We start from the raw sequence: 24,662 nt of genomic DNA on the forward strand, positions 1-24,662 counted from the left end.
GCGCGGCCGGGGCGAGGCGGGGCCGCGGGGCGGGGCATCGGGCCACGCCCAGGACAGGTGCGCGGGCCGCGGGGGAGGGAGCGCGTGGCTGCGTGTCCAACCCACGGGACTGGCCTGGCACGCACTGCGAGTCACGCCGACCCCGGGGCCTGGCGGGCCCACTCGACGTGGACTGAAGGGCGGAGGTCAGGGCTGGGCGGAAGCCGAGCTGGGCTCAGTCCACGCTGGGGTGGGAGCGTGCGCCGAGCCCCGCCTCGGAGAACCCTGCTCCAGCGTGTTACACCCGCCCCGCCTCCTGCGCAAACCCGCAACGGTAGGTTTGACGAGCAGCGGCCCGGAACCGGCTGACAGGCTAGAGCGGCGGCCAGGGGCTCGGCCGGCCTGGCAGAGGAGACCGTGCTTTAGGAGTTGGCCCCAGGCCTCCAGAAAGCTTATTTGTGGGAGAAAGGACACCGCTGGGCGTTCCGGAATTCCCAGGGGTTCAGACAGGCGGCGTGGGAAGTGTAATCACAGAGGGCGTTGCATGTGCCCGCTGCTGCAGCCTGGTCTGTGACCCGGGCAGCCTCACCTCCTTCAGTATCCTTTGGAGTCCTCGGTGCCACCAAGAGCCAGCCATGCCTGGGTGTCTGGTCCCTTTTGATGTGGACGTTTCAGGAGTTCAGGGGTCAGTCTCTGGGGGGGGCGAGGACACACTGCCAGGCCCCCCCGGAGAGCCACCAGGCGCTGCCATGGCTGTGCAGGAGGCCTGCCTTCAGAGGCCCAGGTGCCACGTGCAGCCTGGCGCTCTCTGCCAGTTGTGGGCCTGGGGACAAGGTGGAGGTGGTGGGGAGTCTGCGAGGAACCGCGGAGAGACGGGAAGAGGGAGGCCCGCGTCACGCAGCGTCTTATGTGCCTTCAGTTTCGCAGGACAGAAAACAGGCTCTGAGAAGTTCCGAAGCTGTGGGATTGCGACCCGGGCAGGCACTTCCAGCCTCTCAAGGGGCGTCTGCCGCTTGGTTAGGGCGTGTGGAAGGGTAGACAGGTGGTGCGCAGGCGGGAGAAGGCGCGCGTCTCTCCCGCCGGCCTGGCCTGGCAACGTGTTGCCGTGCACGTGGCTGCCTTCTGCTTGTTCACCTGTTCCGTGGCCTCCCAAGCTTAACATGTGTACCTTCCCTTCCTTCTCCCCGTCCCAGACGTAGATGACACTTGCAGATACCTGGGCCAGCCCTGCACCCACGCTGTCCTTCCTCGCCCAGCCACCCACGGTGTGGGGCTGACCTCCTTGACCCCCGGAGGGGCACTCATGTTCTTGAGGGGCGCTCATGCACTCCCGTGGAGAACCCGCTGATCTCATCCTGGAGACGCCCCAGGGACCCCAAGGGGCCTTAGAGCACCTCTGCGGTGGGGTGCTTCTTTCCGAGGGCTGCCATAACAAGTGACCCTAAGGGAGGTTTGAGGTCCTTGCCGACTGCTCAGAACTGCCCTCCTGTGGTCATACAGACTCACTGTTAGGCTGTGACTCACAGGGTTGTGTCTGGGCCAGACCAGAGTACCACTCACAGAGGAAAATCCGAGTGTCTGCCCTGTTCGCACCTGTGCAGCCCCAGGGAGGCGGGAGGCTGTCCCCACCTGCTCTGCGTCCCTCTGTCCTCAACACGACCGCCTTGCCTTGCAGCTAAGCCCCGCGCCCCGCTGTTGGAAACCAGCTCCCCTCCGGCCTCCTGGAACCGGGCTCTCCACCAGAGCAGGACCTGCAGGGACCAAAGTCCACGCTTCCTGCAGAAACCCCAGGGTCTCCCCTTGACACTTGGCGACGTCGGCTTGTGGCCACCCGCCCGCCTGCCTCTATCAGACGCTGAACAAGCGGAGCCCAGGTAAGATTGTTACAATTCCTCTTATGTTGATGTTTTCTTTCTTTCTTTCTTTAATTAATTAATTTTTTTTTTTGGCTGTGTTGGGTCTTCGTTGCTGCGTGCGGTCTTTTCTCTAGTTGTGGCGAGCAGGGGCTACTCTTCGTTGCAGTGCTCGGACTTCTCATTGCGGTGGTTTCTCTTGTTGCAGAGCACAGGCTCTAGGCACGCAGGCTTCAGTAGTTGTGGCACGCGGGCTCAGTAGTTGTGGCTCGTGGGCTCTAGAGCACAGGCTCAGTAATTGTGGTGCACGGGCTTAGTTGCTCCGCGGCATGTGGGATCTTCCCGGACCAGGGCTCGAACCCGTGTCCCCTGCATTGGCAGGGGAATTCTTAACCACTGCGCCACCAGGGAAGTCCCTCTTTCTTTTTATGGGTGTATTTTTGTGCTCTTTTTCTGTGCTTTGTATGGCGATGGTGCTTGGCTGTCTGCATAGCGTGTACGTGTGCACCTGTATCCCATTGGGTCTGGTTTTTTTACTAATTGGGTTTCATGGCCCAGCGTGGACGCCCCCTCCCTGTCAGATGCAGCCCGAGGGGCTGCCAGGTGGGAACCGCCTTCCTTCCCTCACAGCACCTGCACGAGGTCGGGTCCGTGGTGGAGGCTCAGCAATGCCTGCCGGACCAGATGGAAAAGCGTCAGGAGCCCCCGTACAGTGCGGCCCGGGCACACTCCTCCCTGGGGGTCTCTCAAGTGTAGACACGTGGGTGAAGGTACAAAGGCCCCGCGGTGGGCCTGGCTCTGGGACTTGGAATAGCGCTCAGAGCTGGGCCTTGAAGCTGGGCTCGGCCGTCCCAGGACTCTGACAGGGACCCCCGGTGTCAGTGTGTGGCGTGTTTGTCGTGGGAGGGTGGGTGTGGCTGGACCTCCTGCCTTGGGGCATCCCTGCTGCTGCCCACGGTCGCGGACCCAGCGCTCCAGCTCCCGGCACATGGGCAGATTGGTGGCCAGTGTGCATTCGGTCACCCCCAGAAGGGGGACTCCCAGCTGCTCCCAGCGGCCTGTTCCCTCTTGGGTCCTGGTTGTCGGAGGTGATTTTGGTTCTTAAATGGGGGTTCAGGGAGGGGACGCTGACCCTTCCCCCACAGCTGTGACACACAGTAGAGCCCCAGACGCTGAGCCCGGGAAGGTGATCTGGGGGCTGAGGAGGGATGCACGTGTGTGCGCGTGTGTGCAGGTCTGCACGCCCTGATGTGCACACGCACACGGGTGTGCACACGCGTCTGTGTGTGCGTGTGAGGTCGCAGGAGCGGTTCCGTGCGACACAGCGGTCAGGCGGCAGCGGGTGGGCCCAGGGCCTGGAGGGGAGAGTCTGTGGGCGCACGGCTCGGGTCCCAGCTCCGGACCCCACAGCAGTCAGGCGGCAGCGGGTGGGCCCAGGGCCTGGATGGGAGAGTCTGTGGGCGCACGGCTCGGGTCCCAGCTCCGGACCCCACACCATCCTCTCGGAGCTCCTTCCCCGTCCGCGTGTGGCGCTGGGCCCTCGTTCCCAGAAACTTGCTGGAGAGACCGGAGGGTCACGGGCCGTGCAGCTCTCTTCTCCGGGACCGGAAGGGGCCTGACGTCCCCGGAGCTCCCGCCGGCACCTCCAGGTCAGGTCCCGGCCCCTGGCGGCGTGGTGGGAGCAGCACAGACACAGACCACGGACGCTGGGCGCGGAAGCTTTGCTGGCGGGGGGTTGATTGTGCACCGCTGGGGAGGTGGCCTCAGGCCCACTTGTGTGGTGGCGGCTTTGGGCCTGTCGGTCCCTGCTGCCTTGTGGTGAGTGAGTTCAAGGATCCTTCCTGGGCGCGTGTTTCGCGGGCAGACGTGGGGAGCCCCGGTGTGTGAGGGTCCAGAAGGAGGCGCCGCGGCCTGGGCGTCAGCACCGGGAGACTGCCGCCCGACCGCCCGCTGTGTCCCGAGGGTGCGCCCTCCCTGCTGGGCCGCAGGCCTCAGGCCCCATGGCTGCTTGGGGGCTTGTCGAGGGGCGGCCCTGGGGCCCTCCACTGGTCCTAAGGGCTCAGAACCTCTTTCTTCCCCTGTGGAACGGGGGCAGCGAGCTGGCAGGAGGTGGCCCCACGCCAGAGGGACCCCGAGGCCCCACCCGAGAGGTGAGGGGCGGACCTGGCCCTCTGCGGCAGCTGGGCTCCCCGTGCCTCCCTGGACGAGGTAGGAGGAGTAGACGCACGTGTTCGCGGTTTGCTGCCAGGCCCCCGGGCACGCTTGTATTTCCTGAAGGCATGGCTGCTTTGCAACCCCCGTGAGGGGCCGGGCCTTTCGGGAGGCCCCTCCGCTGGGGGCTGCATGGCCACACCTGGCCTCTCCGTCCACCCTTCTCCACTCAGCGCCCAGAGCTCGGAGGCGCGGCTCCTGCAAGACCCAGAGGTGACACCTGTGGCCAGTCCTCGGGGGCCCTGGGGCAGGCGCTCGTGCTCTGGGCACCCTGCCTTCAGGAGTGCTGGCTGCCTGTCTCCCTCCTGATGGCCGAGGTCACGGGTTCCCAGGGACCCGGCGGCGCCGTCTAGGCGGCAGGGTGTGTGCGGACCCCCCAGGCCGTTGTGTGACTGGGGAGGAGAGGGTGTGCGGCCCCCCGTCAGGGACGCCCTGGAGTCGCTCGGGGTCCGGGCCTCCCACCTCCACCTCACCTTTCATCCAGACTCAGAGCGGCGTCCTGCGGGCTTCAGCCTGAGGTGTCCTCGCCGGACGCTGCGGCGTCTGCCGAGATCCAGCTCCCACGCAGCCCCACAGCGCGTCGGGGCTCGCCCGGTGCTCCGCCCTGGCGTCCGTCCTGGACGCCGAGTCGCCGAGCGGCCACGTGCCCAGGGCCCCGTGCGTCCTGGGCCCAGGGCGGAAGGGACGAGATCAAGGCCACGTGTGGGTGCTGCCCTGTGGCTCTTGGCCTCCGTGGCCTCTGGGGGGGCCTGGAGGGGGCTGAGCTTGGCAGGCGTCCTCGGGCGGGGGAGGGGACTAGCCACCAGCGTGTGCTCCTGGCTCCGCCCCTCCTGGGGCCCCACTGTGGCCAGGAGCCCTCGGTGATGTGGTGACGTGGTGGGTGCTGAGGCCTCCACAGGGTGAGACGTGGGGAAGTCACTGGGCGTCACCTCCTCGAGGGCACCGGTGGGGTCAGGACCTGCCGAGACAGCCGTGAAGCTGCCCCCAGGACTCCGTGGGCGCCGAGGGTCACGACGGACGTGTGAGGGCAGCACCATCCTCCCCCAGGCAGCGGGCGGGCAGCGGACAGGCCTGGCTGGCGTCCAGGTGGTGAACAGACAGCTGTGCTCTGAGGGCTGGAGGGTTAGCTGGGGATGGGATATGGGCCCGAGTGACAGCCCAGAACCACAGCCGCTGCACGTCCCAGATGAGATGTGCTGGCAGCGCCGGGGGAAGAAGCAACACGTCCTGGACGAGGGGAGGGCAGCCGGGTACAGGGGAGGGTCATGGGGCAGTGAGGTGCTAAGCTGGGGGTGGGAGAAAGGAGACGGGGCAGCGTCTGCACCTGGCATCTGGAGACTGGCTGTCCCAGCGCTGCCACCACTGGCTCCAGGCCCCAGGGGACTGGCCAAGGCCACCCTGAGGCTCCCCTGGGTGCTGATGGGCCCTCATCCCTCTCCCCACTCGGTGAGGCCTGGGAACGTGGCCTTGAGTTTGCACTTGGGGGCCGTGTGCCTGGCAGGCTGGTCAGCAGGGCAGGGCAGGAGGTGCACTTCCCTGGCGGCCGAGGTCCCAGCTCCCCCATCCTCCTGCAGGAGGGGGACTTCAGCCACACCCTTCCTTTCCCGTCAGCCCTGGGGGAGGCTGAGGCTGGGCCCGGGTGGCCCCCCGGGGACCATGTCACGGGCCTTCTTCTGGAAGGCGGCAGAAAGGACAGGCTGGCAGGTGGCATCCTCGGCTGGTGGGGTCAAAGAGCGGTCAGAGGGGAGGGTGGGCCAGTGGCTCCTAACAAAGGGTTCTGAAGGGGGGTAACGCACCCCAGGTCACAACTCTTCTCTCTTGGAGACTTTTGCTTGCCCAGCCCTGCCACGGTCGAGCTCAGGAGATCCGCTTTCTCCATAGAGGAAGGGTCCAGAACACTACGTGGGGAGGCAGACAAGGAGAGCGAGGCAGGGGCTTGGCCTCGCTCTGATGACCAGCCACCTGGGCACAGCCCAGCAGGTGATTCTTGTCAGCTTTTAAAGGCCTGTGGTGACTGGGAACAGCAGGGGCCCATGGCACTGATGGTGGCCCGAGACCACCGTCCCTGGGTGGATGTTTCAGAGGAGGGCCAGGTGCCGGCCTGGGGAATGAGGGCACACACTGGGGCACCAGGCAGGCTGCCCGGGGAGGCAGAGGAACGCCTCGAGCCAGCAGTGGGGAGAGCGGCTGCAGCACAGGGACTTGGGGGGGGGGACGACAGTGGGGCTTCACCCCAATGGCATCCCAAAGGCCACCTGTAGGCCACCACGGCCACCTCTGGGCCCCAGCACCAGCCCCATTCAGACCACCCCGGCCAGGGGAGCTCAGGACGGTGCCCAGCCTGCTGGCCTCAGGTGGACCCCATCCCAGGACGAGGAGGTGAGCGCCGCTGCCCAGGAAACCTTGGCCTGGGCTTGTCGCAGGGAGAGGTGGCCAGGCCGGCAAGTGAGGGCACAGGTTGAGGGGAACAGGGTCCGGGGGGCGGTCAGGACCAGCAGGGGCCGCGGCCCAGCTCATCCCAGACGCGGAAACGGCCTCCGCGGGGCCCCGAGGCCAGCTGTGCTCTGAGCTGGAGCTGCCTGGGGACAGACACGTGCCCGCGGACCTCGAGTGGAGGACGGTCTGATGACCGCACTCTGGCCCTCTGCCTTTAGTATTCACTGAAGGAAACGCACCAGCCAGGTCGCTAGAGATGCTTTGAGACATTTTATTTAAATTTTTTTTAAAGACAGCAATAATTTATGCCATGAACCAAACGAGGGTGCCGACGAGCATCTTCTGAACTGCCTGGTCACTGCCCCGGCCCCCGCGCTCTGCCACTGCTGGGGGTGGCCCTGCCGGGGGCGGGCGGTGGTCAGCTTTGGAACAGTGACAGCAGGGCCGAGGCCAAGACCCAGGCGGGAGGCCGGGAGCAGACACAGCGCCACTGCAAGTGGCCGGGCGTTGGGATTTCTTCCCGTTATTATCACAGTGACCCTGGGGAACGGCAAGGGGACCTGGGGACGTGGCCACCTCGGTCCCCGCCCACAGCGATTGCCCCGTCTCTCCTCCCCTCCCCCTACCAATCCCACAACCATTCGTTTTTTATTGTTTTTTTTTAAAAAATATAATTTTGTAAACGTTCCATAAAAATACTATTATTCCTAGTCAAACACAGATATTGCAATATGAAGGGTAACTGCTCTGTCTTTGCTCTAGAAAACGTGAAAAGGTCATCACACCGGATAATATAGAAAAGTGTGGAACCTCTAGGTATCACAAAAGCCAGTACCGAGCACGCGAGGGGGAAGCGTTGCCAGGTGCTGGGCCGGGGCCCCCTCCGCGCTTCCCTGCTCAGTGCCGGGGCCCGTGGGCGCGGCAGGGCCTGAAGGGTCCTCTCTGCAGGGAGGACATCATGGCTTTGAGACACAGACAGTGGCCACACTCCGTCCCAGTGGCCGGCCCCCCGAGGCCACCTGCTCAGCCCGAAGCACCGAAGAGCCGGTGACGACGGGGCCGCGGCCTCTCCTCCTGCAGCAGTGAGGCCCCCACGGCCCTCGAGGCGCCTTCCCAGGCAGGCCTGGGCCGCAGGAGCCGGCGGGGCCTGTCCCTCGAGGCGGGGGGGTTGGGCCAGTGGCCGCGCCTTCAGTTCTCGGAGAGAGACAGGGCCAGGGCGGCCTGGAAGGCGGCCTCCTCGTCGATGCTGTAGTCCTGGAAGACAGGGAGCGGAGCTGGGCCGGGGGCACCGGGGCCTCTCAGGGCGAGCCCCCCGCCCTGGTCCGGTCACCTCACACGGACCGGCTCTGCCGCGTCCGGTCTCCCCGCCCCCCTTTGGCCCCGCACGGTCCCGGGGTCCCGGGCGCCGTGTGGTGAACGCTCTGCGGGGATGGTCGGGCCGCCCCGAGGACACCACGCCCAGTGACTGAGGGCTGGGCGGGCTGGGCGCCCGGAATCGGAGCTGTCCTTTCCCCTCAGACTCAAGAACGGGGCTTGAGATGAGCAGAGAGGCCAGGGATCCCCGTGGCATCCACCCATCGGGACCAGGCACAGGCGGAGGAGCGGAGGGGTCGAGTCCACAGGGTCTGGTGCCTGGAGGCTGGAGGCTGGCGGAGGACGAGCATAGCAGGGCTGGGGGCGCACAGGAGGGGAGGGCCTGCAGGAGGGTCTGCAGGTGGGGACCGCAGGTGGGAGAGGGAGAGGAAGAGCCGGAGTTTTTCCCGGCGACAAAAGTCCCCGTGGCTCTTCCCCGCGGGAAGGGCCTGTCCCCCGTGGAGGGGTCTGTGTGCCGAGGCCCCGGTGCAGAACTGGGGAGATGGTGGCCCTGCGATGGCGCCTCCCCGAGAGGAGGCCCCGCGTGAGGAGAGCTCGCTGGCCCAGCGGTGAGGGACCCGCAGGACAGGGGGCCGCTGTGGGCCTGGTCTGCACAGCCCCAGAGCCCCCGGGCCTCTAGTGGCCACGTGGACCTGCCCGCCACCGGCACCGGGGGAGGGGGAGGGGAGGGCACCCACCACGAAGGTGTCGTAGGAGAACTTGTGTCGGTGGAGCAGGTGCTGCAGAAAGTTGGCGCTCTTGTAGCTCGGGTCGCCCCAGGGCATGGCCGCGCAGATGGGACACACCTGTGACAGAGCGGGCTGGTGAGCCTACAGGGCCTGGGAGGGCCGGGCGCGCGGGGCCAGGGTCCCGGCGGGCGGGCGGGCTCACCACGCGGTTGGGGTCGCCGCGGTGGCCGTCCACGCAGTGCTTCACCAGCTCCTGCTGGTCCAGGTTGCGGGCACCACAGTAAGGGCAGGCGAAGGTGGACCTGTTGGGGACGGCGCTGGGGCGGGGTGGGGGGTGAGTGGCACTACCCACCTTCCTACAGCCCGGCCGGCTCGCCCTCCCCTGCCCTGTGGGCCGTAGCTGCCGCGGGGCCCTGCCCCCTCTGCACCTCCCGCCGCCTAACCCTGGGCCCCCTGCTTCCCCGACGCGGCTGCCCACCCTGAGAGGAGGTGTCTGACCAGCCCCAGCCTGTCTGGGGACCGTGTGTCCCTGCTGGGAGGTGAGCCATGGGGGCCTGGCTTGGGCCCTCCTGGGGTCCCCTACCCGCAGGGGGCGAGGCCCCACCGCCCACCCCGCGAGGTAGGCCCGGAGCTGCCCCATGGAGGGGGCCCCGGCGCGGCGGCCCACCTGGGGATGGGCTGGGACGTGGGCACCACGGGGACGAACTTGGGGCAGTTGGCCATCTGCTCCTGGACCTTCACGCAGGAGGCAACGTGCACCCTCATCTTGGCCAGCGCCACCTGGGGAGGAGAGAAGGGGAGGGCCGGGCAGCGGGGCTGGGCCTCCGGCTCCCGATGCCCCGGCCCAGCAGCGCTGCGGAAGTGGGGCCGGAGGCCGAGTGAGGGAGACACAGACTCCGGACCCGAAGGCGGCTGAGCCGCACCCAGAAGCAGGCGCTCACGGCTTCATGCTGAGGCCGTGCGGGGGGCAGTGCGCCTCCGGTCCCTGGGGAGCTGCAGGCGAGGGGCGGCCCACGAGGGGACAGGGAGGGTGTCTATTTGGGAAAAAATACCCCTTGTAACGGGAGCCAGCAGGCAAAATTCTGGACAGTCGAACGTCCAGCAAACTCTTTACCAAGAGGTAGGAAACCGAACAAGATACAAGCTTCTCGGCTGCCCGCGTGGCCTGCTCTGGCCGAAGGCTGGAACCGGCTGAGCGCAGGGCAGGGGAGGGCGCGCCGGCTGCAGAGAGCAGGCGGGAATGACCGGGAGCAGGAAGGGGCCCGGCAGCCCTCCCGGGTGGCGCGCACAGGAACCTAGTTCCCAGAACCGAGGAGGCGGAGAGGGAGCAGGACGGACAGCCGCCTCCATGCGGGGCCCTCCTGATGCCGGCCCGGCCCCCGGCTCTGCCCAGGGTCGGGGACACTGAGCAAGCCTGCCCCCCGGGCCCGCACGTGTGGACGGAACCGAGGCCAAGGGTGGGGGCCGCCTCACACCAGAGCCAACAGCCTGCTCCACTCTCATGCCGGGAGGGAGGGGCACGTGCGCCTGAAGGAGGCCACGGCAGCCCCTCACGGCGAGCTCGGGGCGGCCCCTGGACAGTCTGACCTTCGGCCTTGAGGATAAAGCAACAGGGCTGCTGCCTACGTGAAAACGCGGAAGAACTCGTTAACCCGAGCGATGGCAAAGTCTGAAAACCTAAGTTCAAACTCCGTTGCCGGGCTGGGTCCCCCACCAAGTGGTGTGCCCGCCTGAGGGGGCAGCGGGTGCGGGGACAGGGTGTGCGGGCCGGGCCCCATTGCGGTCGCCGCCTGCAGTGCGAGGGTCACTGGGGTGTCGAGGCTGCATCAGGGTGGGCTCAGCTCAGCCTGTGTCCCTGCGCCAGCCACAGCCCGGAGCCCAGGCCACACGCAGGGCCCGCAGGAAGCGAGCGGAGCGGCGGGCTGCTCAACAGGGAAGGGAGGTGGCCCGTGCCCAGCTCCCCTGCGCGCCCATCGGAGCCCCCCGGGCCAGGGAGGCTGCGGTACCTTCTTACTGCAGCCCCGGCAGGGTGCCTTGTAGGACGAAAGCTGCTTCTCCACGTGGGCGGCCTTGTCCACTTTCTTGGGGTCGAAGGGCAGGCGGCACAGTGGGCACAGGGGGGACGGCACCTGCAGGCACGGCTGGAGGCACTCCCCGCAGAACCTGCAGGGCAGATGTGGGCCTGAGGGCTGCGCTCCCCTCCATCAGCAGTAGCTGCTGGGCCTGGGTCCTACGGGCTGGATGGGCACCATCTGGCTAGAAGATGACCCAGGTCCCTGCCCAGCCGTGAGCTTCTGGGACCCTCCTGCCGATCCTGCGATGAGGGCTGAGCTGCAGCTGTGACCCTTCCAGGTCCCATGCTGGCCCCGCAGCCCTGGTCCCAGCAAGAGCTCTGGCTGCAGGAGGCCCAAGGCCCAACCTGTCCGTCTCACTGCCAAGTGGTGATGACGCCACCTCAGGGGACTCCAGGACAGCATGGGGGACCCTGGAGACCCTCTACCCACGAAACTCTGAGGAGTAAAATCACTAACAGTGGTGAGAGGAAACCGCAGGGCCCCAGGGCCCAGGACTCATTGGATGGAGCAGGGCCAAAGCTGGCCAGGGAGTGTCACCAGCCTTGGGACAGTGCCCTCTCCCCAGGCAAGAAGGGCTCTGGCTCGGCCTGAGCAGAGGCGTAGTGGCAGAAGGGCTGTGCCCCTCTCGGCCCTGAGCTCTTGGCCACGTCCCTGGAGACGCCGTGTCGTGAGGTACAAGTCCCGGCACCCCGTGTGTGCTTGGCCCCGGCAGCTGGCATTTACAACCACCCCAGTGCTGCAGAAGAGCGCGCACTGCCCGGTGGGCAGTGGGGCAGCGGGTCGAACACTCTGAGTGGGGGCAAGAAGGGCCAGGAGCCTGACCGCAGAACCAGCTCGGTCCACCTCTGCAGGAAGCGCCAAGGGGACCACTTAGCAGAGACGGGAGCCGTGGAGTGGAGGCTCCACGGCCCGGAAGAGCAAGCGCTCGGCCCCACGAGAAAGGCGGCAACTTGGCAGCCTGCAAGAAACCCGCGAGGTGTCGGGGTGTGCACCGCTCTGCATGCGTCTAGCAGGCTGGGCCTGCGGGACGCGAGGACATTCCCCGAGCACACGGGTGGCTCAGCTGAGCTCAGGGGTCCCTGTCCTTTTACCTCAGACTTTCACGTCTTTGTGGGAAGAGGCAGCCGCGGGTGACGCCGAGGCCCTCCTCCTGCACGCTGGCTTCCGTGCAGCCGCCACGGGCTCGTCACCATGGGTGCCGCTCTTTGCACACAGGAAAGGCCAGGCTGGGCCTGAGGCCCATCAGAAAGTGCAGGGTTCCTGACACCCTGTTCCTGCCCACCCGTCACTTTCCGCACCTGTCGAGGGCCCACCAGGCGCTACCAGCAGCGCCCACCCCTTGGTGCTCCAGCAAGTCCTCCAGGGCCGTCCCTCTCACTGGTCTTAGGAGCCAACTGGCCTAGCAGCCGGGGCAGGCCTCGCGTGTCGCCCTGTCACTGGAGGAAAGTGCTGGCTCCACGGTCACCACGGGGAGGCCGGGGGAAAATCCGCACGGGGCGCTCACGGCAGCATCGGTCACGAGAGCCGTGGAGCCAGCCCAGCGTTCACTGACGGGCGAGGGACACAGAGATGGTGGCCGACCCTTACGATGGGACACCACTCAGCCCAAAGGGAGCACGGCACGGATGGATGCTGGTGCTCAGGTGACCCCGAAGACGTGCTCCATGAAATAAGCTGGTCACAAAGGCCACATGGTCTATGAGAAACGTCCTGAATGGGCAGATCCACAGAGACAGGAAGCAGACCAGTGGTCGCCGGGGTGGGGGTGGGCATGGGGTTTCTTTCTGGGGTGATGAGGGCGTTCTGAGACGGACTGTGGTGAGGGCTGCTTGACGCTGTGGCTGCCCCAGGAACCAGCACACTGTGCGCTGTGAACGATGGGTGCTGTGCCCTGGAGCTGTGGCCCCGGAGCACACTCAGGACGAGTCGGCCTCGGGTCGAGGTGAAGGGTGCCTCCAGCAGGGGAGGCAGGGAAGCTGCGGCTCGGGAAGCAGGGCGGACCCTGCCTGAGCAGCCCGCCCCACTGCTGGCCTCTGTCTGGGCCCCTAAGGAGCCAGACGCAGAACCAAGTGCCCCGAGGCCCCTCCCCCTGCAGGCGCCCCGAGGCCCCTCCCCCTGCAGGCACTCCCTGCTGCCCCAGCTCTGCGCCCCCAGCACAGGCGCAGGGGAGCCGCCTGGGACCCAGGGCTCTCGGGCCATGAGCTGGAGGGACAGAGGCCTTGAGAACCCTGAGCGGAGAAGCCCGCTCCTGGCCTGGCAAAGCTCAGCGTCCCGGGTCTCTGCGGGCACTGGTGCAGGAGTGCTAGGTGCTGTGGCCGCTGAAGGTGCCACGGGGAGATGGGCTGTGAGGCTGGCCGGGCCTGGCAGCCTGAGCTCCAACCTCGGCTTTGCCACGACACTTGGGAACCGCACCCGGCCGCTCTGCTTTCCTTTTCCTTGTACAGAAAGAGTAACAGCACCTGCCTCCCAGGGCTGTGCAAGTGGGGAGGACTCAGAAAGCGTGTCAGCACCATTCCCTACGAGTCTCCTTAAACACGAGTATTTCAATTTTTCTACAACTTTTGTTCGTAAACAAATTGCATGTGGGGACACTTCAGCACAGGGACAGTGTGACAACACTGACCAGAGGGAGTGACAGAAGAGGTACAGAGGCTGGGGGCAGCCCCGGCGGAACCAAACACTGGCCCTCAGGGAGGCCTCATCAGAGGGTCAGCAACAGCTGGACAGGGCTTCCCTGGTGGCGCTGTGGTTAAGAATCACCTGCCAGTGCAGGGGATGCGGGTTCGAGCCCTGGTCCAGAAAGATCCCACATGCCGCGGAGCAACTACGCCTGTGCGCCACAACTACTGAGCCCGCGTGCCACAACTACTGAAGCCCGTGAGCCACAACTACTGAGCCTGCACTTCTAGAGTCCGCGAGCCACAACTACTGAGCCCACGTGCCTAGAGCCCGTGCTCCGCAACAAGAGAAGCCACCGCAATGAGAAGCCCGCGCACCGCGATGAAGAGTAGCCCCCGCCCGCCGCAACTAGAGAAAGCCCGCGCGCAGCAACGAAGACCCAACGCAGCCAAAAATGAATAAAATAAATTTTTTTTTTAAAAAAAGAGGAAGCCATACAAGGCTAAATTCCTTTATAAAAAGAAAAAAAGAAACAGCCGGGCAGCTTCTGGTTCCGGATGTGGCTCACCGCCCAGGCCGTCCCCTGAGTGTGACAGATCACTGGCTCTGGGGCCCCTGGGGACTTCATGGGAGCGCTTCCACACTCTCTACCGAGGCACCTCCTGCCTCTGGGCTCCTGCTCAAAAGCCCTCCCTGTGACCTGTCCCCTTCTGTCTCGTGCCGGAGCATGAGTCTCGGCCCCTGGCAGGGCTGCTGTCACCTCCAGAAAACCTATGTTGTGGAAGGAGACTGCCACAGTTAGGGAGCTGGGGGTGGGGGTGCGGGGTGCGGGGTGGATAACCAGACCACCAACAGACTTTTTAGAAGGAGAGATGTGAGTCTTTAAATCTTTCACGTTCATTTGCACACATGCCTTCAAAACACCGGAAAAGAAACTTATGGAAAGTAAGAGGCAGAGATGGAACAGCCAGGAGGTTTGTTTACACCAGCAGGTAGAGCCAGGGAGAAAGTCTTTTTAAGGCAGAAGCTGAAGAAGAGGCTCTTGCAGGACCAGCCTCAGAAACAGGAGAAGAGGGGACAGATTCTGCCAAGAAGAGCACGGGGGAGTGGGGTTTATAGAAGAATACGCTTGCACAGCAGTTTGTGTATATCTGTATTCTGAAAACCACCTTTTAAGAAAAGACTTATTTGGAAAAATAGAAAACAGATTTGTGCTGACCAGAGGCCCGAAACCCCACAGCCCAGGGCTGGGTGAGTGTTGATACCAACCCGAAGCCCAGGAAAGGCTTTCTAAAATTGGGCCTGGGACAAGCACTACAGCTCTCTCAGTGATGGTCTGGAAGAAGCTGAACACACTTGACAACACCCCCTGCTGTGTGCTGACGAGAGCAGTGCTGTGCAGGGGCTGCCCCTGCGGAAACGCCACACGCAGCATGAAGACGTGAGGCACAGCGCCTTCAGGACAAGTCAGCGGTGCTCTCCCCGTGTGGGCAGGTAGGTCCCCGTGCTGCCTGCCAGTGTGTGTGTGTGTGTGTGAAGGCTTGCTGGCTCCTGACACGGTTCCTGCCACCTCCCTGGGTGATGAGCAGCACACACTCCCAGCGGCTGCAACTCCCTCTTTGTATCAGGAACCTTCCAGGTCATCTGCCTTTGTTTGCAAAATGTTCAAACACCGAGCCTGGGTGAATCTCGGCCCCACCTCCTCAGCAGCTCTGCTGGCAGCGAAGCCCTCCTGCCCCCTCTCCCCACCCTGCTAATTTCACTCAAGAGCTGTATTATTCAGCCACTCCAGAGAGTTGGAGAGCCGACACTGTGATCTCAGCCCCCTCCTAAACAGGCTGGCAGCTCCCAGAAGCCTTGAGTGCAGCACTTGGCTGGGAGGAGAGCCACATCCTCAGGTTTCTGTTCCTGAAACAACCCGGCCCTGACACAGCTGGAAACCCTAGCAAGATGTGTGGCATCTGGTCCCCCGAGGGCCAGCCTGCCTGGCTGCTCAGTGATCGATGTGACCCAAGTTCTCCATCAGAACAAAACAGCACCAGACTCCAAACAAGCCCCTGCCCAAACTTTAGGGAACTCCTCTGCAGTCAAGACAAGCAGACAGCGGGTCCAAAAAAGAGTTGACGGCAAAAGGCACAAGGCATTTATTTACAACTGCCCACCCCAGTCTCCACGGGACCAGATGGAAGGCGACCGGCGCAGAGGTCGTGCCCGCTGCCCTGTGAGTCCCCGGGGAGGCTCATCTATGCCGTCAGCGGCCCCGGGCACTGCCCGTTAGAGACCGGGCAGGGCTGCAGGTCGGTCCTGTCTGCCGACGGGGTGATCGGATCGAGAGCCCGGGGCGGGCGGGCGGGCAGAAGGCTGGGCTGAGGCGGATGGACGCGCCCAGAGGGCAGAAACGGCGCTGCGCGAGTCCTCGCGCGCCAAGGCGGCTGCAGAGCCCTCCCCGCAGCGGCGCCCGACCCCGCGGCCTCCCGGAGGCCGGCGCACTCACGTGTGTCCGCAGCTGCCGATGGCCACGGGCCGATGGTAGACTTCCAGACAGATGGGGCAGCTGTACTGCGCCTCCAGGCCGCTGTCGCCGCCCGCGGGCCCGCCCGGCGGCTGCCGCTGCTGAGCCGAGGCCACCAGGCTGCGGAACATCGCCATCCCGGGGCCCGGCCCGCCGCCGCCGCCCCTGTCCCGGCCAGGCCCGGCCCGGCCCGGCCTGCGCGTCACGGCCGCGCCGGCTCTGAGTTGACGTCATACGGAGCGCCCGCCCCCGGCCCGCGCGTCATGGCCGCGCCGGCGCCGAGATGACGTCATACGGAGCGCCCGCCCCTCGCCCGCGCGTCACGGCCGCGCCGGCGCCTTGGTGAGGTAGTCAGGGCGCGCCGCCGCCGCGTGTAACGCGACACGGAGCAGCCATGTGCGAGGTGGGCGAGGACTATCGGGCGCCCGCGGGACAGCCGCCGCCACGGCCCGGGTAAGAGTTGGGCGGCCGCACCCGCCGCTTTCTTTCCGGCGCTCCCGCAGACGGCGAGCCCTGCCCCGAGGGGTCGGCCCGCGCTTTGCGCTCAGGGCCCCGGGAGGCCAGGAGACTTCCGAGGGCGGGGCCCAGGAGCCCCGGAATCTCAGGTCGGGGAGGGACCTCGCTCCGCAGCACCCGGAGAGTGCCTGGCAAGCCTGTGGTAAACACTGTGCGCTCTCGCACCTCTAATTCTTGCAGCCAGTGGGACGGCTTCGCTGCTGACCAAGCTGTCCTTACAGGGAGGCGAGGAAAGTCGGCCTCCCTGTCCCTTCTACCCACTGGCTCCACTTCTCCCTTCCAGGGCCGCAGAGAGCGAGTTGTCTCTTTTGTGCCAGGCCCTGAGAGATTGAGCCCACTGAGCTCGCTTTAACAGACTGAAATCTCTCTAGGGCCCTGGTCTTTCCCCAGAGTGGTAGCTTGGATAAGATACAAGCCGTGGTTTGTGTGGTGCGGCGCCCCCGCCCGCCGCCGCCAGTGACCTCTCGTATAACAGCTTGGGGTGAGAAACAGGCTACGGTCTCCCTGAAGCCCCCGGGAGAGGGGTGTAACCTGTGTTCCTGTTCTCTCTTCCCCCCCACGTCTCAAGCCGTGAGCAGAAGTGTGTGAAGTGCAAGGAAGGCCTGCCTGTCGTGGTGATCCGAGCCGGAGATGCTTTCTGCAGGTGAGGCATGGAGGTGGCAGGCGACCTGGTACACACGGTCTCACTCAGTAACCAGGACTGCCCCCTACCTGTGGCTTTGTCTTTTTTTTTTTTAATTAATTTTATTTTATTTTTTTATTTATTTTTTGCTGTGTTGGGTCTTCGTTGCTGTGCGCGGGCTTTTTCTAGTTGAGGTGAGCGGGGCCTACTTTTCATTGCAGTGTGCAGGCTTCTCATTGTGGTGGTTTCTCTTGTTGCAGAGCACGGGCTCTAGGTGCGCGGGCTTCAGTAGTTGTGGCACGTGGGCTTCAGTAGTTGTGGCACGTGGGCTTCAGTAGTTGTGGCGCACGGGCTTAGCTTCTCCGCTGCATGTGGGATCTTCCCGGACCAGGGCTCGAACCTGTGTCCCCTCCATTGGCAGGCAGATTCTTAACCACTGCAGCACCAGGGAAGCCCTGTGGCTTTGTTTCTTGCTTTTGAAAGCATCTTACCACTTCACTCCTGCTTCTGACGTCCTGCTGGCATGTCTGTGTGTGTGCAGGTTTCCTGTGTGAGTGCCATTCTCCCATCATCCAGCCATTGGTCAGGTGGCAGGAAGGTATTGATGGAGCTTAGGGGGAGACTTGGGAGTGAAAGTGGAGCGTGGTGTGCGGGAAGAGCTCTTTGGGGCAGCTGGAACGCATATAGGGGCAGATTGGAGCAGCCTGGGGTCTCTGGCAGGTGCTCTTCATGATGCTGTTTGACTTGTGAGAGAGAGAGAGGGATGGAAGGTGGGCTGTAGCCTTCTCCCAGCTCTGGGAGGACCTTTGGACAGCAGGGGCTTCTTCCCAGAGAGGCCTGAGCATATTCCGTTTTATCTGAGGCTCTCTGTGGCCCTGTCGCATCGCCTTTGAATCATAACTTCCAATGTCTGATCATGTTCACTGGATTCATAGCTCCACAAGGGCAGGGCCTGTCTCCCGTTTTATACCTAGGGATTTCTGGTGACGTTGCATGCTTTGCATAGCGAACGAACGCATGTTGAATGAGTGATGGGCTCACATTTTTAAATTGGTCTTCCAGAGTACTGGACTCTGCTTTCTAAGTTTCCAAAAGAGAAACCGAAGGGACGGAATAAGTTGTTTTCCCCAGACTTTCTCATACCTGCCTATCTTTGGGGGGGCCTAGTAGACTTGGTGTGTGCCATCAGGAAATACGTTTCAGGCAAGGAAGTCACTGCTTTAAGCACGTAAGAGCATCTAGAAACGATTATCTCTCCAGTCTGCTTGGAGAACTCACAGGTAAGAAGCGAGGCCGCAGTGACTCACTCCTTCAGGGCTCAAAGCTCCCCCTCCCCCGCTTGCCTAGTCCCGGGAAGAGGTGGGAGGCTGATTTTCCAGGTTGCAGGTCCTGGCAATCTACGTTTTGAGCAAGTTTCCTCAGTGACGGAGAGGTTCAGCATGTCGGAAACCCTGGCCTTGCCTGACCCACAGGGCGCATGTGGTTTCAGGAGGCTAGTGGTGCTGGGGAGACATGGGTGCAGCAGCCACGGGGTCCTCTCTGCCGCCCTGAGCATCTGTGTCTGCTTGAGGAGCCTCCCTGGGCCATGACCTTCCAGGAGTCACTCCCATGGCTGGTCTCCTGGGGTCCCTGGAGCCCCAGTGATTTGCTGTCAAAACCGAGTTGAGTTACCATCCACAGAGGTGCCTCGGGGTGTTTGGTCGGCAGTTCGTAAGTGGTGCCTGCTCGGCGCTGGGGGGACTGCTGTGATACCAGCACGTCCGCACAGGAAGAAGGAAGTAGATGTGGGGGCAGAGCCCCAGGCTTGGGGCCGCTCCCCTGGGGCCGTGCCGCTCCGCCTTGGCTGCCTGCTGGGGAGCGAGCTTGCTTTCTCTCTCGCTCTCTTTCTTCCTTCCTTTCCCTCCCTTCCCTTTCTTCCCTTTTTTCCTTTCCTTCCTTCTTTTCTGTCTCTCCGTCTCTCTTTCTCCCTCTTTTTTTTTTCTCCCTTTCTCTCTCCCTTCCGTTTCTCCTTTCCTTCCTTCCCATCTTTGTCTTTTTGTCTCTCTTTTTCCTTTCTTTCTTTTTTCCTTTCTTTCTTTTCTTTTTTACACTTTTTTCTTTTTTTTATACACAGCATTTGTTTATTTATTTTGGCCGTGCCGGGTCTTAGTTGCGGCATGCGGGATCTTCATTGCAGCATGCAGGCTTCCTGGTTGTGGCATGGGGACTTCTTAGTTGCCACATGTGGACTTTTAGTTGCAGCATGTGGGATCTAGTTCCCTGACCAGGGATCAAACCTAGGCCCCTGGCATTGGGAACGTGGAGTCTTACCTACTGGACTACCACGGAAGTCCCCGTTTGTTTCTTTTTTCCCTCCCTCCCTCCCTCCCTCTTCTCCCTTCCCTTCCCTTCCCTTCCTTCCTTCCCTTCCTCTCATCCCGTGCGGCTTGCGGGATCTTAGTTCCCCAACTGGGGGTTGAACCCGGGCCACGGCAGTGAGAGTGCCAAGTCCTAACCACTGGACTGCCAGGGAGCTGCACTGGGGAGCTTTTAAACGTGGATGCCTGGGTCTCACCTGATACATCCTGACGTGGTCGGCCTGAGTGATTCTCATGTGCGGCCAAGGCTAAGAACCTCTGACCTGGTGAGCCCCAGGCTCAGCTGGAAGGCTGACCAAGAATGCAGAGTTCCAGGCCCTGTCGAAGTTATGGTTCTCCACGTCTGTGGGAGCCTCCTGGGCATTTCTAGAGGCCAGTGTGGGCCTTTAGGATGCTGGTCCCCTGACCCCACGGCCTGCTCAGTGCCTCCCCATGGGGGTCTTGGAAGGGGTCAGCTCCTCTGCCTAGGGAAGGGTCAGGGTGGCCTTGCCCTGTGCATGCCCTTCCATCCCTTCCGCCAGCTGGGCCTTCCTGAGTAGCTGCAGGTACAGGAGCTGCCTGGGCTCTGGGCCCCTCAGGCGTTGGTTCACAGTGGTGAGAATTGGGGGGTGACCCAAGCGGGTGGTGAGAACTGGGGGGCGACCCAAGCGGGTGGTGAGAATTGGGGGGTGACCCAAGCGGGTGGTGAGAATTGGGGGGTGACCCAAGCGGGCCTTCCTGTGTGATGTGAGGCTCATCCTGGGGCAGCCACAGTTGGTGAGAACCCCTCAACCCTAGCTCCCCTCTCCAGTCTTTGGGCGCAGCCTCGACGTCAAGACACTGCTTTGAAGGGTGGAGGTTGCGAAAAGAGAACGTCACCCGGCGGAGCATCAGGCTGTCCTCCTACGAGGCAGGGGCGGACAGCTTCCCCACCCTCGTGGCGGGCGGGTGGCCTGGGCAGCGTTGCCGCAGCTGCTGGTGGTCTGTGTTGCAGGGACTGTTTCAAGGCGTTTTACGTCCACAAGTTCAGAGCCGTGCTTGGAAAGAACCGGCTGATCTTCCCAGGGGAGAAGGTAGGGTGTGGCGCCCCCTCCCGCAGGTGGCCTGTCCCAGCCACATCCCGCACGCCTGGACTCGGGGGGGTGGCCTCACGTCCAGGGACGCCCGTGGGCAGGGGGTGGGGCATGTTGGGGGCGCGGTGCCTCTGCTGATGCTGCTTCTCCCCCAGGTGCTCCTGGCGTGGTCCGGGGGGCCTTCATCCAGCTCCATGCTCTGGCAGGTCCTTGAGGTACGCCTGCACGCCATCCTCCTGCGCCCAGGCTGTGCCCGGCCGAGCTCCAGGGTGGGGGGCTGGCACTGAGGGGCTCTTGCTTGGGGTTGGGGAGAAAGGCCCACTCCCCAGCTAGGACGCCCGAGGGCTCTGGGACGTGTGCACAACGGGCACAGGCCCCGGAAGCGGTGTCCGGAGTGCCCAGCCACGTGCCGGTTTAGCGCCCCATCCCTTTGCTGGACTGCGTTAGAAACACGTTGCTGGGAAGCCGTGTGTGCCACGCCAGAGCGCCCCTCAGAGTGTCCCGGGGCCCAGGGCCCTCCCCGCAGTCCTGGTGGTGTGTCAGGACGGTGAAACGAGCAGGCATTTCAGGGGCCTAGAGGGCCTGGTTCTGGTGGGGGTCAGGGTGGCTTCCCTGAGAAGTTTGAGGGGAGACCCGGAGGAGCCGGGGCGCGGCCGGGTGGCGGAGGGGTGGAGAGACCGGCGGGGGGCATGGGGGCGGTGCCCCGGCAGGCCCAGCTTGGGCGTCGGAGGCCTCGGCCCGCGTGGGACACGCACGGATTCCCTGGCCCTGGGCTCTGTGAGGGGCTGTGGGGCAGTCTGTCCCAGGGCTAATGGGAGGCGGCCCAGGGCTCTGGCACAGCGCTTCTGTGCTTGGCCTTCTGCGCTTGCCTCCTGGTCCCCTAGCCCCGGCCGGAGGGTGCGAGAGCAGCGGCCCGCCCGGCTCTGTCCAGTGCCTGGCTGTGGACCTGAGGCCCTCTCATGTCCACCCCAGGGCCTGAGTCGAGATTCTGCCAAGAGACTGCGTTTCGTGCCAGGGGTTGTCTACGCCGATGGTACGTGTGGCTGCTTCTCCTCCCGGGCCGTGGCGCTCGGCTGGGCCCACCGACGGCTGGCGCTGTGCCCACACAAAGCCCTGGCGGGGGCGTTTCTCTCGAGACGATGCCTGTGTTCGACAGGCAGCACCGCTGCTGTCTTAAATCTCAGACCGTCCAGGATTGGGCAGGAGCGTCTGCCTGGCGTCTGTCACAGGGTCAAGGGCACTGAGTGAGAAGGGGGAGTTCGTTGCCCTTCTCTGCCCCCCTTCTCTCCCCAACCAAAACAGAGAACCCACCAGCCACTCTGAAAATGCCCCCAAGGAGACAGGTCAGCGTCCAGAGACTGCTGCCCTCCAGGGTGCAACGGCCTTGGCCCTGACCTTACTCTCCTTTCTGCCTGCGGTTCTCAGAGGGAGCAGCCTGTGGCCAGAGCCCGGAGGACAGAGCAAAAACCGTGGCCGAGGCGAAGCTGGTCTTGCAGAGCGTCGGCTTCCCGTGGCACATCGTTGCCTTGGAAGAGGTGGGCAGGTTGTCCCTGTTAGAGCGCCTGGGGGTGACTGCTGGGTGTCCACGAGGGGTGCCGGCCTGCTTCCCCCACGTGGAGTGGGCTGGCCCTCACGCACTCCCCGCCCCCCCTCCCCCAAATACACACACAAGGTGTTCAGCCTGCCGCCCTCTGTGCTGCGCTGCTCTGCCCGGGAGCCGGTGGGGACCGAGGGAGCCTACAAGGCGGCCGTGGACAGTTTCCTGCAGCAGCAGCACGCCCTGGGCGAGGAGCAGCAGAGCCTGCCCTGCCCCCCGCGCCCCCCGATACGGGCTGGGCCACCCACAGCCGGCCAGACTGAGGCTCTGTCCACACTGTTCAGCTCAGTGGAGACGCTGACGGCCAAGGAGGAGCTTCTGCGGACACTGCGGTGAGTCCCCTGCCACCCCAGGGTGCCAGCCCTGTCCCCCGCACCCAGTTCCCGAGACCCTCTTTACCCTGCCCCCCGGAGTTCTGGCCCTCCCTGGGCCCCTGAGACCCCCTGCCCTGCCCTGCAGGACCCACTTGATCCTGCACGTGGCCCGGACCCACGGCTACTCCAAGGTGATGATGGGGGACAGCTGCACCCGCCTGGCCATCAAGCTCATGACCAGCCTGGCACTGGGGAGAGGGGCCTTCCTCGCCTGGGACACGGTGCGCCTGCAGGCTGCCCAGGGCCCCGTCCCCACCCTCCTGGCCCCTTTCTCCACGCGGTGTCTCCTGAGTCGGGTTGCCCGTGAGGCAGGGGGAGCCCGTGACCCCCCAGCTGGCAGGGAAGGGGGGGGTGCTGTGAGCTGGTCAGCTGCGGGCGGCAGGGAACGCTGTGCCCCCCACCCCCAGGGCTTCTCAGACGAGCGACATGGCGACGTGGTGGTGGTGCGGCCCATGCGTGAGCACACGCTTAAGGAGGTCGCCTTCTACAACCGCCTGTTTGCCGTCCCCTCCGTCTTCACGCCGGCCGTTGACACCAAGGTCAGCAGTGCCCGCGCCACGTGTCGTGCCCTCCGGGAAGGGGGGGCTCTCGGGGGAGGAGGGTGCCCAGCTGGGGGTCATGCACGTGGGGGAGGGACAGTGGGGGCAGCATGACCTTTGTCAGGGATGCTTTGTCTAACGACAGAGACGCTTTAGAGCAGGGACCCTGGCTGGCTCCACTGCAGACCCTCGGGCTGGTGGTGTAGAGGAGCCCGTGCTCCCTGCTCTCAGGAGGCCCTGACCGGCCCCTTTGTCCCATTGCTCCTAGGCCCCCGAAAAGGCCAGCATCCACCGGCTGATGGAGGCCTTCATCCTCAGGCTGCAGGCCCAGTTCCCCTCCACGGTCAGCACCGTGTACAGGTGGGCGTGTGTGGGTACTGGGAGGGGTGCCTGGGAGGGAGTGGAGCCCCCCAGCCGACGCTGCCCTGTCCCCCACCCCCAGGACGAGCGAGAAACTGGTCAAGGCGCCCAGGGATGGCTGTGCTGCCGGCACCCCCGGCCCCCGCTGCCTGCTCTGTATGTGCGTGCTGGATGTCGACACCGCTGGTGTGTCCTCGCCTTCACAGGGTGCCGGGGGAGGGGCACCGGCGAGCGGGTGTTGGGGTTCCGCGGCCCCCGAGGTCCCCTCAGCTCCCCTCTGCTTGCAGACAGTGCCACAGCTTTTGGGGCTCAGACCTCCTCACAGCTCCCCCAGACGCAGCCCCCCGTCGCACAGGCTGAGGCGCCCACCGTGTCCTGCTGCTGCACCGGGATGGGCGGGGCCCGGCACTGCTGCAGGACGTGAGTCCCTGCCTTGTCCCGTCAGCCCCACCCCCCATGGTCGGCCCCTCGCGGCTGCACGGGGGAGGGGGTGCCCTCGGGCCCTTGCTGAGGGCAGGAGCGGCTCTCAGCGCATTCTGCTCATGCAGGGAGGAGGACCCCCGGGCCCGTGTGATTGAGCAGCTGTGCTATGGCTGCCGTGTGAACATGAAGGACTTGGTGAGTGGAAGCCTCCCTCCCGGGTGAGGGGGCAGGTGGGGCCTGGGTTTGTGCCGCGCAGCCCTGGCACCGTCAGCTCTCTGTTGCAGCCCTCCCTGGACCCCCTGCCACCCTACATCCTGGCCGAGGCCCAGCTCCGCAGCCAGAGGTACTGCCCACTCTGCTGGGGTGGGCGGGGGGGTGGCTAGGAGGGGTCCTTCCGGGTCTCGGTTCCCACCGTGTGGCTTCCCCAGGGCCGAGGCTGAGCAGATCCAGGAGTACCTACTGGAGGACCGTGAGGACGAGGACGCACGGCCTGGCGAGAGCTGAGCCCGAGGACCGGCGCCTGGGCCAGGAGGCCCCAGGCCTCACCCTAGGCAGAGCAGGAAGGCAAGGATGGGCGGCTGGCCTGTGACCCCCCCGTCTGTATAAATAAAAAGGTTTTAATTAGAAAACTCTACAGTACGAGTGGGGAGGGGGCGCCGGGCCGCCGGGCCCTGCAGGGAGGGCGGGAAGAGACAGCAGTGCTGTGCCGGGCTGGGGGCCGCAGCTTCCGGTGACAGCGGCATCAGGGCCCGGGGGCTGGGATGAGGCTCCGCCCCCGCCGCCAGCGGCCCTAGTCCTTGTCGCGCGTCCACTTGATCATGGTCTCAGGCGAGCGGTACAGGAAGATGAGTTTGGCGTACAGCTCCTCCTCCAGCTCCAGCTCCCGCGTCTCCCGCACCAGGAAGATGTCCTGGCAGAGCTTGAGGATGCGGTCCACGCACGGCAGCTCCTCAAACATGATGGAGTGCGAGATCTCGCTGAAGAAGCCGCGCACGAACTTGCCGATGACCAGCACGATGGACACGTACAGCCCCATGATGCTGCAGGTGGGCGGGTGAGTGCGTGTCGGGGCTACGGCCCGGCCCGCACCCCAAC

General features: G+C 64.6%; 3 protein-coding genes across 14 annotated transcripts in view; 1 reads left to right on the forward strand and 2 right to left on the reverse strand.

The window, feature by feature from the left end:
- Nucleotides 1-126: 126 nt before the first annotated feature.
- On the forward strand, nucleotides 127-24,185 carry CTU2 (cytosolic thiouridylase subunit 2). Of its 5 annotated transcripts, XM_036834321.1 has the most exons (16): nucleotides 127-313; nucleotides 1,655-1,853; nucleotides 16,812-16,886; nucleotides 20,196-20,274; nucleotides 20,430-20,489; nucleotides 21,247-21,307; nucleotides 21,700-21,809; nucleotides 21,947-22,203; nucleotides 22,331-22,466; nucleotides 22,653-22,784; nucleotides 23,053-23,144; nucleotides 23,227-23,330; nucleotides 23,432-23,564; nucleotides 23,693-23,762; nucleotides 23,852-23,910; nucleotides 23,996-24,137. In XM_036834321.1, the coding sequence occupies exons 5-16, from the start codon at nucleotides 20,469-20,471 to the stop codon at nucleotides 24,069-24,071; spliced, it is 1,251 nt and encodes a 416-aa protein (XP_036690216.1). In that variant the 5' UTR covers nucleotides 127-313; nucleotides 1,655-1,853; nucleotides 16,812-16,886; nucleotides 20,196-20,274; nucleotides 20,430-20,468; the 3' UTR covers nucleotides 24,072-24,137. The 5 variants fall into 5 exon arrangements, with proteins under 5 accessions (XP_036690216.1, XP_036690213.1, XP_036690214.1 ...); XM_036834318.1 differs by lacking the exon at nucleotides 127-313 and having other exon boundaries at nucleotides 23,839-23,910; nucleotides 23,996-24,143; XM_036834319.1 differs by lacking the exon at nucleotides 127-313 and having other exon boundaries at nucleotides 22,331-22,376.
- Nucleotides 6,733-15,965, reverse strand: RNF166 (ring finger protein 166). 2 transcript variants are annotated; one of them, XM_036834325.1, is made up of 6 exons: nucleotides 15,710-15,956; nucleotides 10,528-10,684; nucleotides 9,189-9,301; nucleotides 8,724-8,838; nucleotides 8,531-8,638; nucleotides 6,733-7,733 (listed from the first exon to the last, which is right to left on the reverse strand). In XM_036834325.1, the coding sequence occupies exons 1-6, from the start codon at nucleotides 15,862-15,864 to the stop codon at nucleotides 7,668-7,670; spliced, it is 714 nt and encodes a 237-aa protein (XP_036690220.1). In that variant the 5' UTR covers nucleotides 15,865-15,956; the 3' UTR covers nucleotides 6,733-7,667. The 2 variants fall into 2 exon arrangements, with proteins under 2 accessions (XP_036690220.1, XP_036690221.1); XM_036834326.1 differs by having other exon boundaries at nucleotides 6,737-7,733; nucleotides 8,724-8,823; nucleotides 15,710-15,965.
- PIEZO1 (piezo type mechanosensitive ion channel component 1) overlaps nucleotides 24,165-24,662 on the reverse strand; it is a 55,375-nt gene continuing 54,877 nt past the window's right edge. For 6 of the 7 annotated variants that reach the window (XM_036834317.1, XM_036834312.1, XM_036834315.1 and 3 more), the window contains one exon: nucleotides 24,165-24,607. In XM_036834317.1, coding sequence (XP_036690212.1) covers nucleotides 24,358-24,607 — 250 coding nt within the window. In that variant the 3' untranslated portion in view covers nucleotides 24,165-24,357. The remainder of the gene's footprint in view (nucleotides 24,608-24,662) is intronic. The other variant, XM_036834316.1, reaches the window with a different exon arrangement.

Source organism: Balaenoptera musculus, chromosome 19 (genome assembly GCF_009873245.2).
Source record: "Balaenoptera musculus isolate JJ_BM4_2016_0621 chromosome 19, mBalMus1.pri.v3, whole genome shotgun sequence".
In the NCBI taxonomy this organism is placed as follows: Eukaryota; Metazoa; Chordata; class Mammalia; order Artiodactyla; family Balaenopteridae; genus Balaenoptera; species Balaenoptera musculus.

What these genes read in the sequence shown, in the direction of transcription:
- RNF166 (XM_036834325.1), bottom strand. Translation starts at nt 15,864, where the DNA reads ATGGCGATGTTCCGCAGCCTGGTGGCCTCGGCTCAGCAGCGGCAGCCG. An exon ending in ACGTCCCAGCCCATCCCCAG is followed by an intron (nt 8,839 to 9,188) that starts GTGGGCCGCCGC and finishes ACCCCGCCCCAG; the next exon opens with CGCCGTCCCCAACAGGTCCA. An exon ending in TCTCCTACGACACCTTCGTG is followed by an intron (nt 7,734 to 8,530) that starts GTGGGTGCCCTC and finishes CCTGTCTTCCAG; the next exon opens with GACTACAGCATCGACGAGGA.
- CTU2 (XM_036834320.1), top strand. Translation starts at nt 16,122, where the DNA reads ATGTGCGAGGTGGGCGAGGACTATCGGGCGCCCGCGGGACAGCCGCCG. An exon ending in CAGCCGCCGCCACGGCCCGG is followed by an intron (nt 16,181 to 16,811) that starts GTAAGAGTTGGG and finishes CCACGTCTCAAG; the next exon opens with CCGTGAGCAGAAGTGTGTGA. An exon ending in TGCTCTGGCAGGTCCTTGAG is followed by an intron (nt 20,490 to 21,246) that starts GTACGCCTGCAC and finishes TGTCCACCCCAG; the next exon opens with GGCCTGAGTCGAGATTCTGC.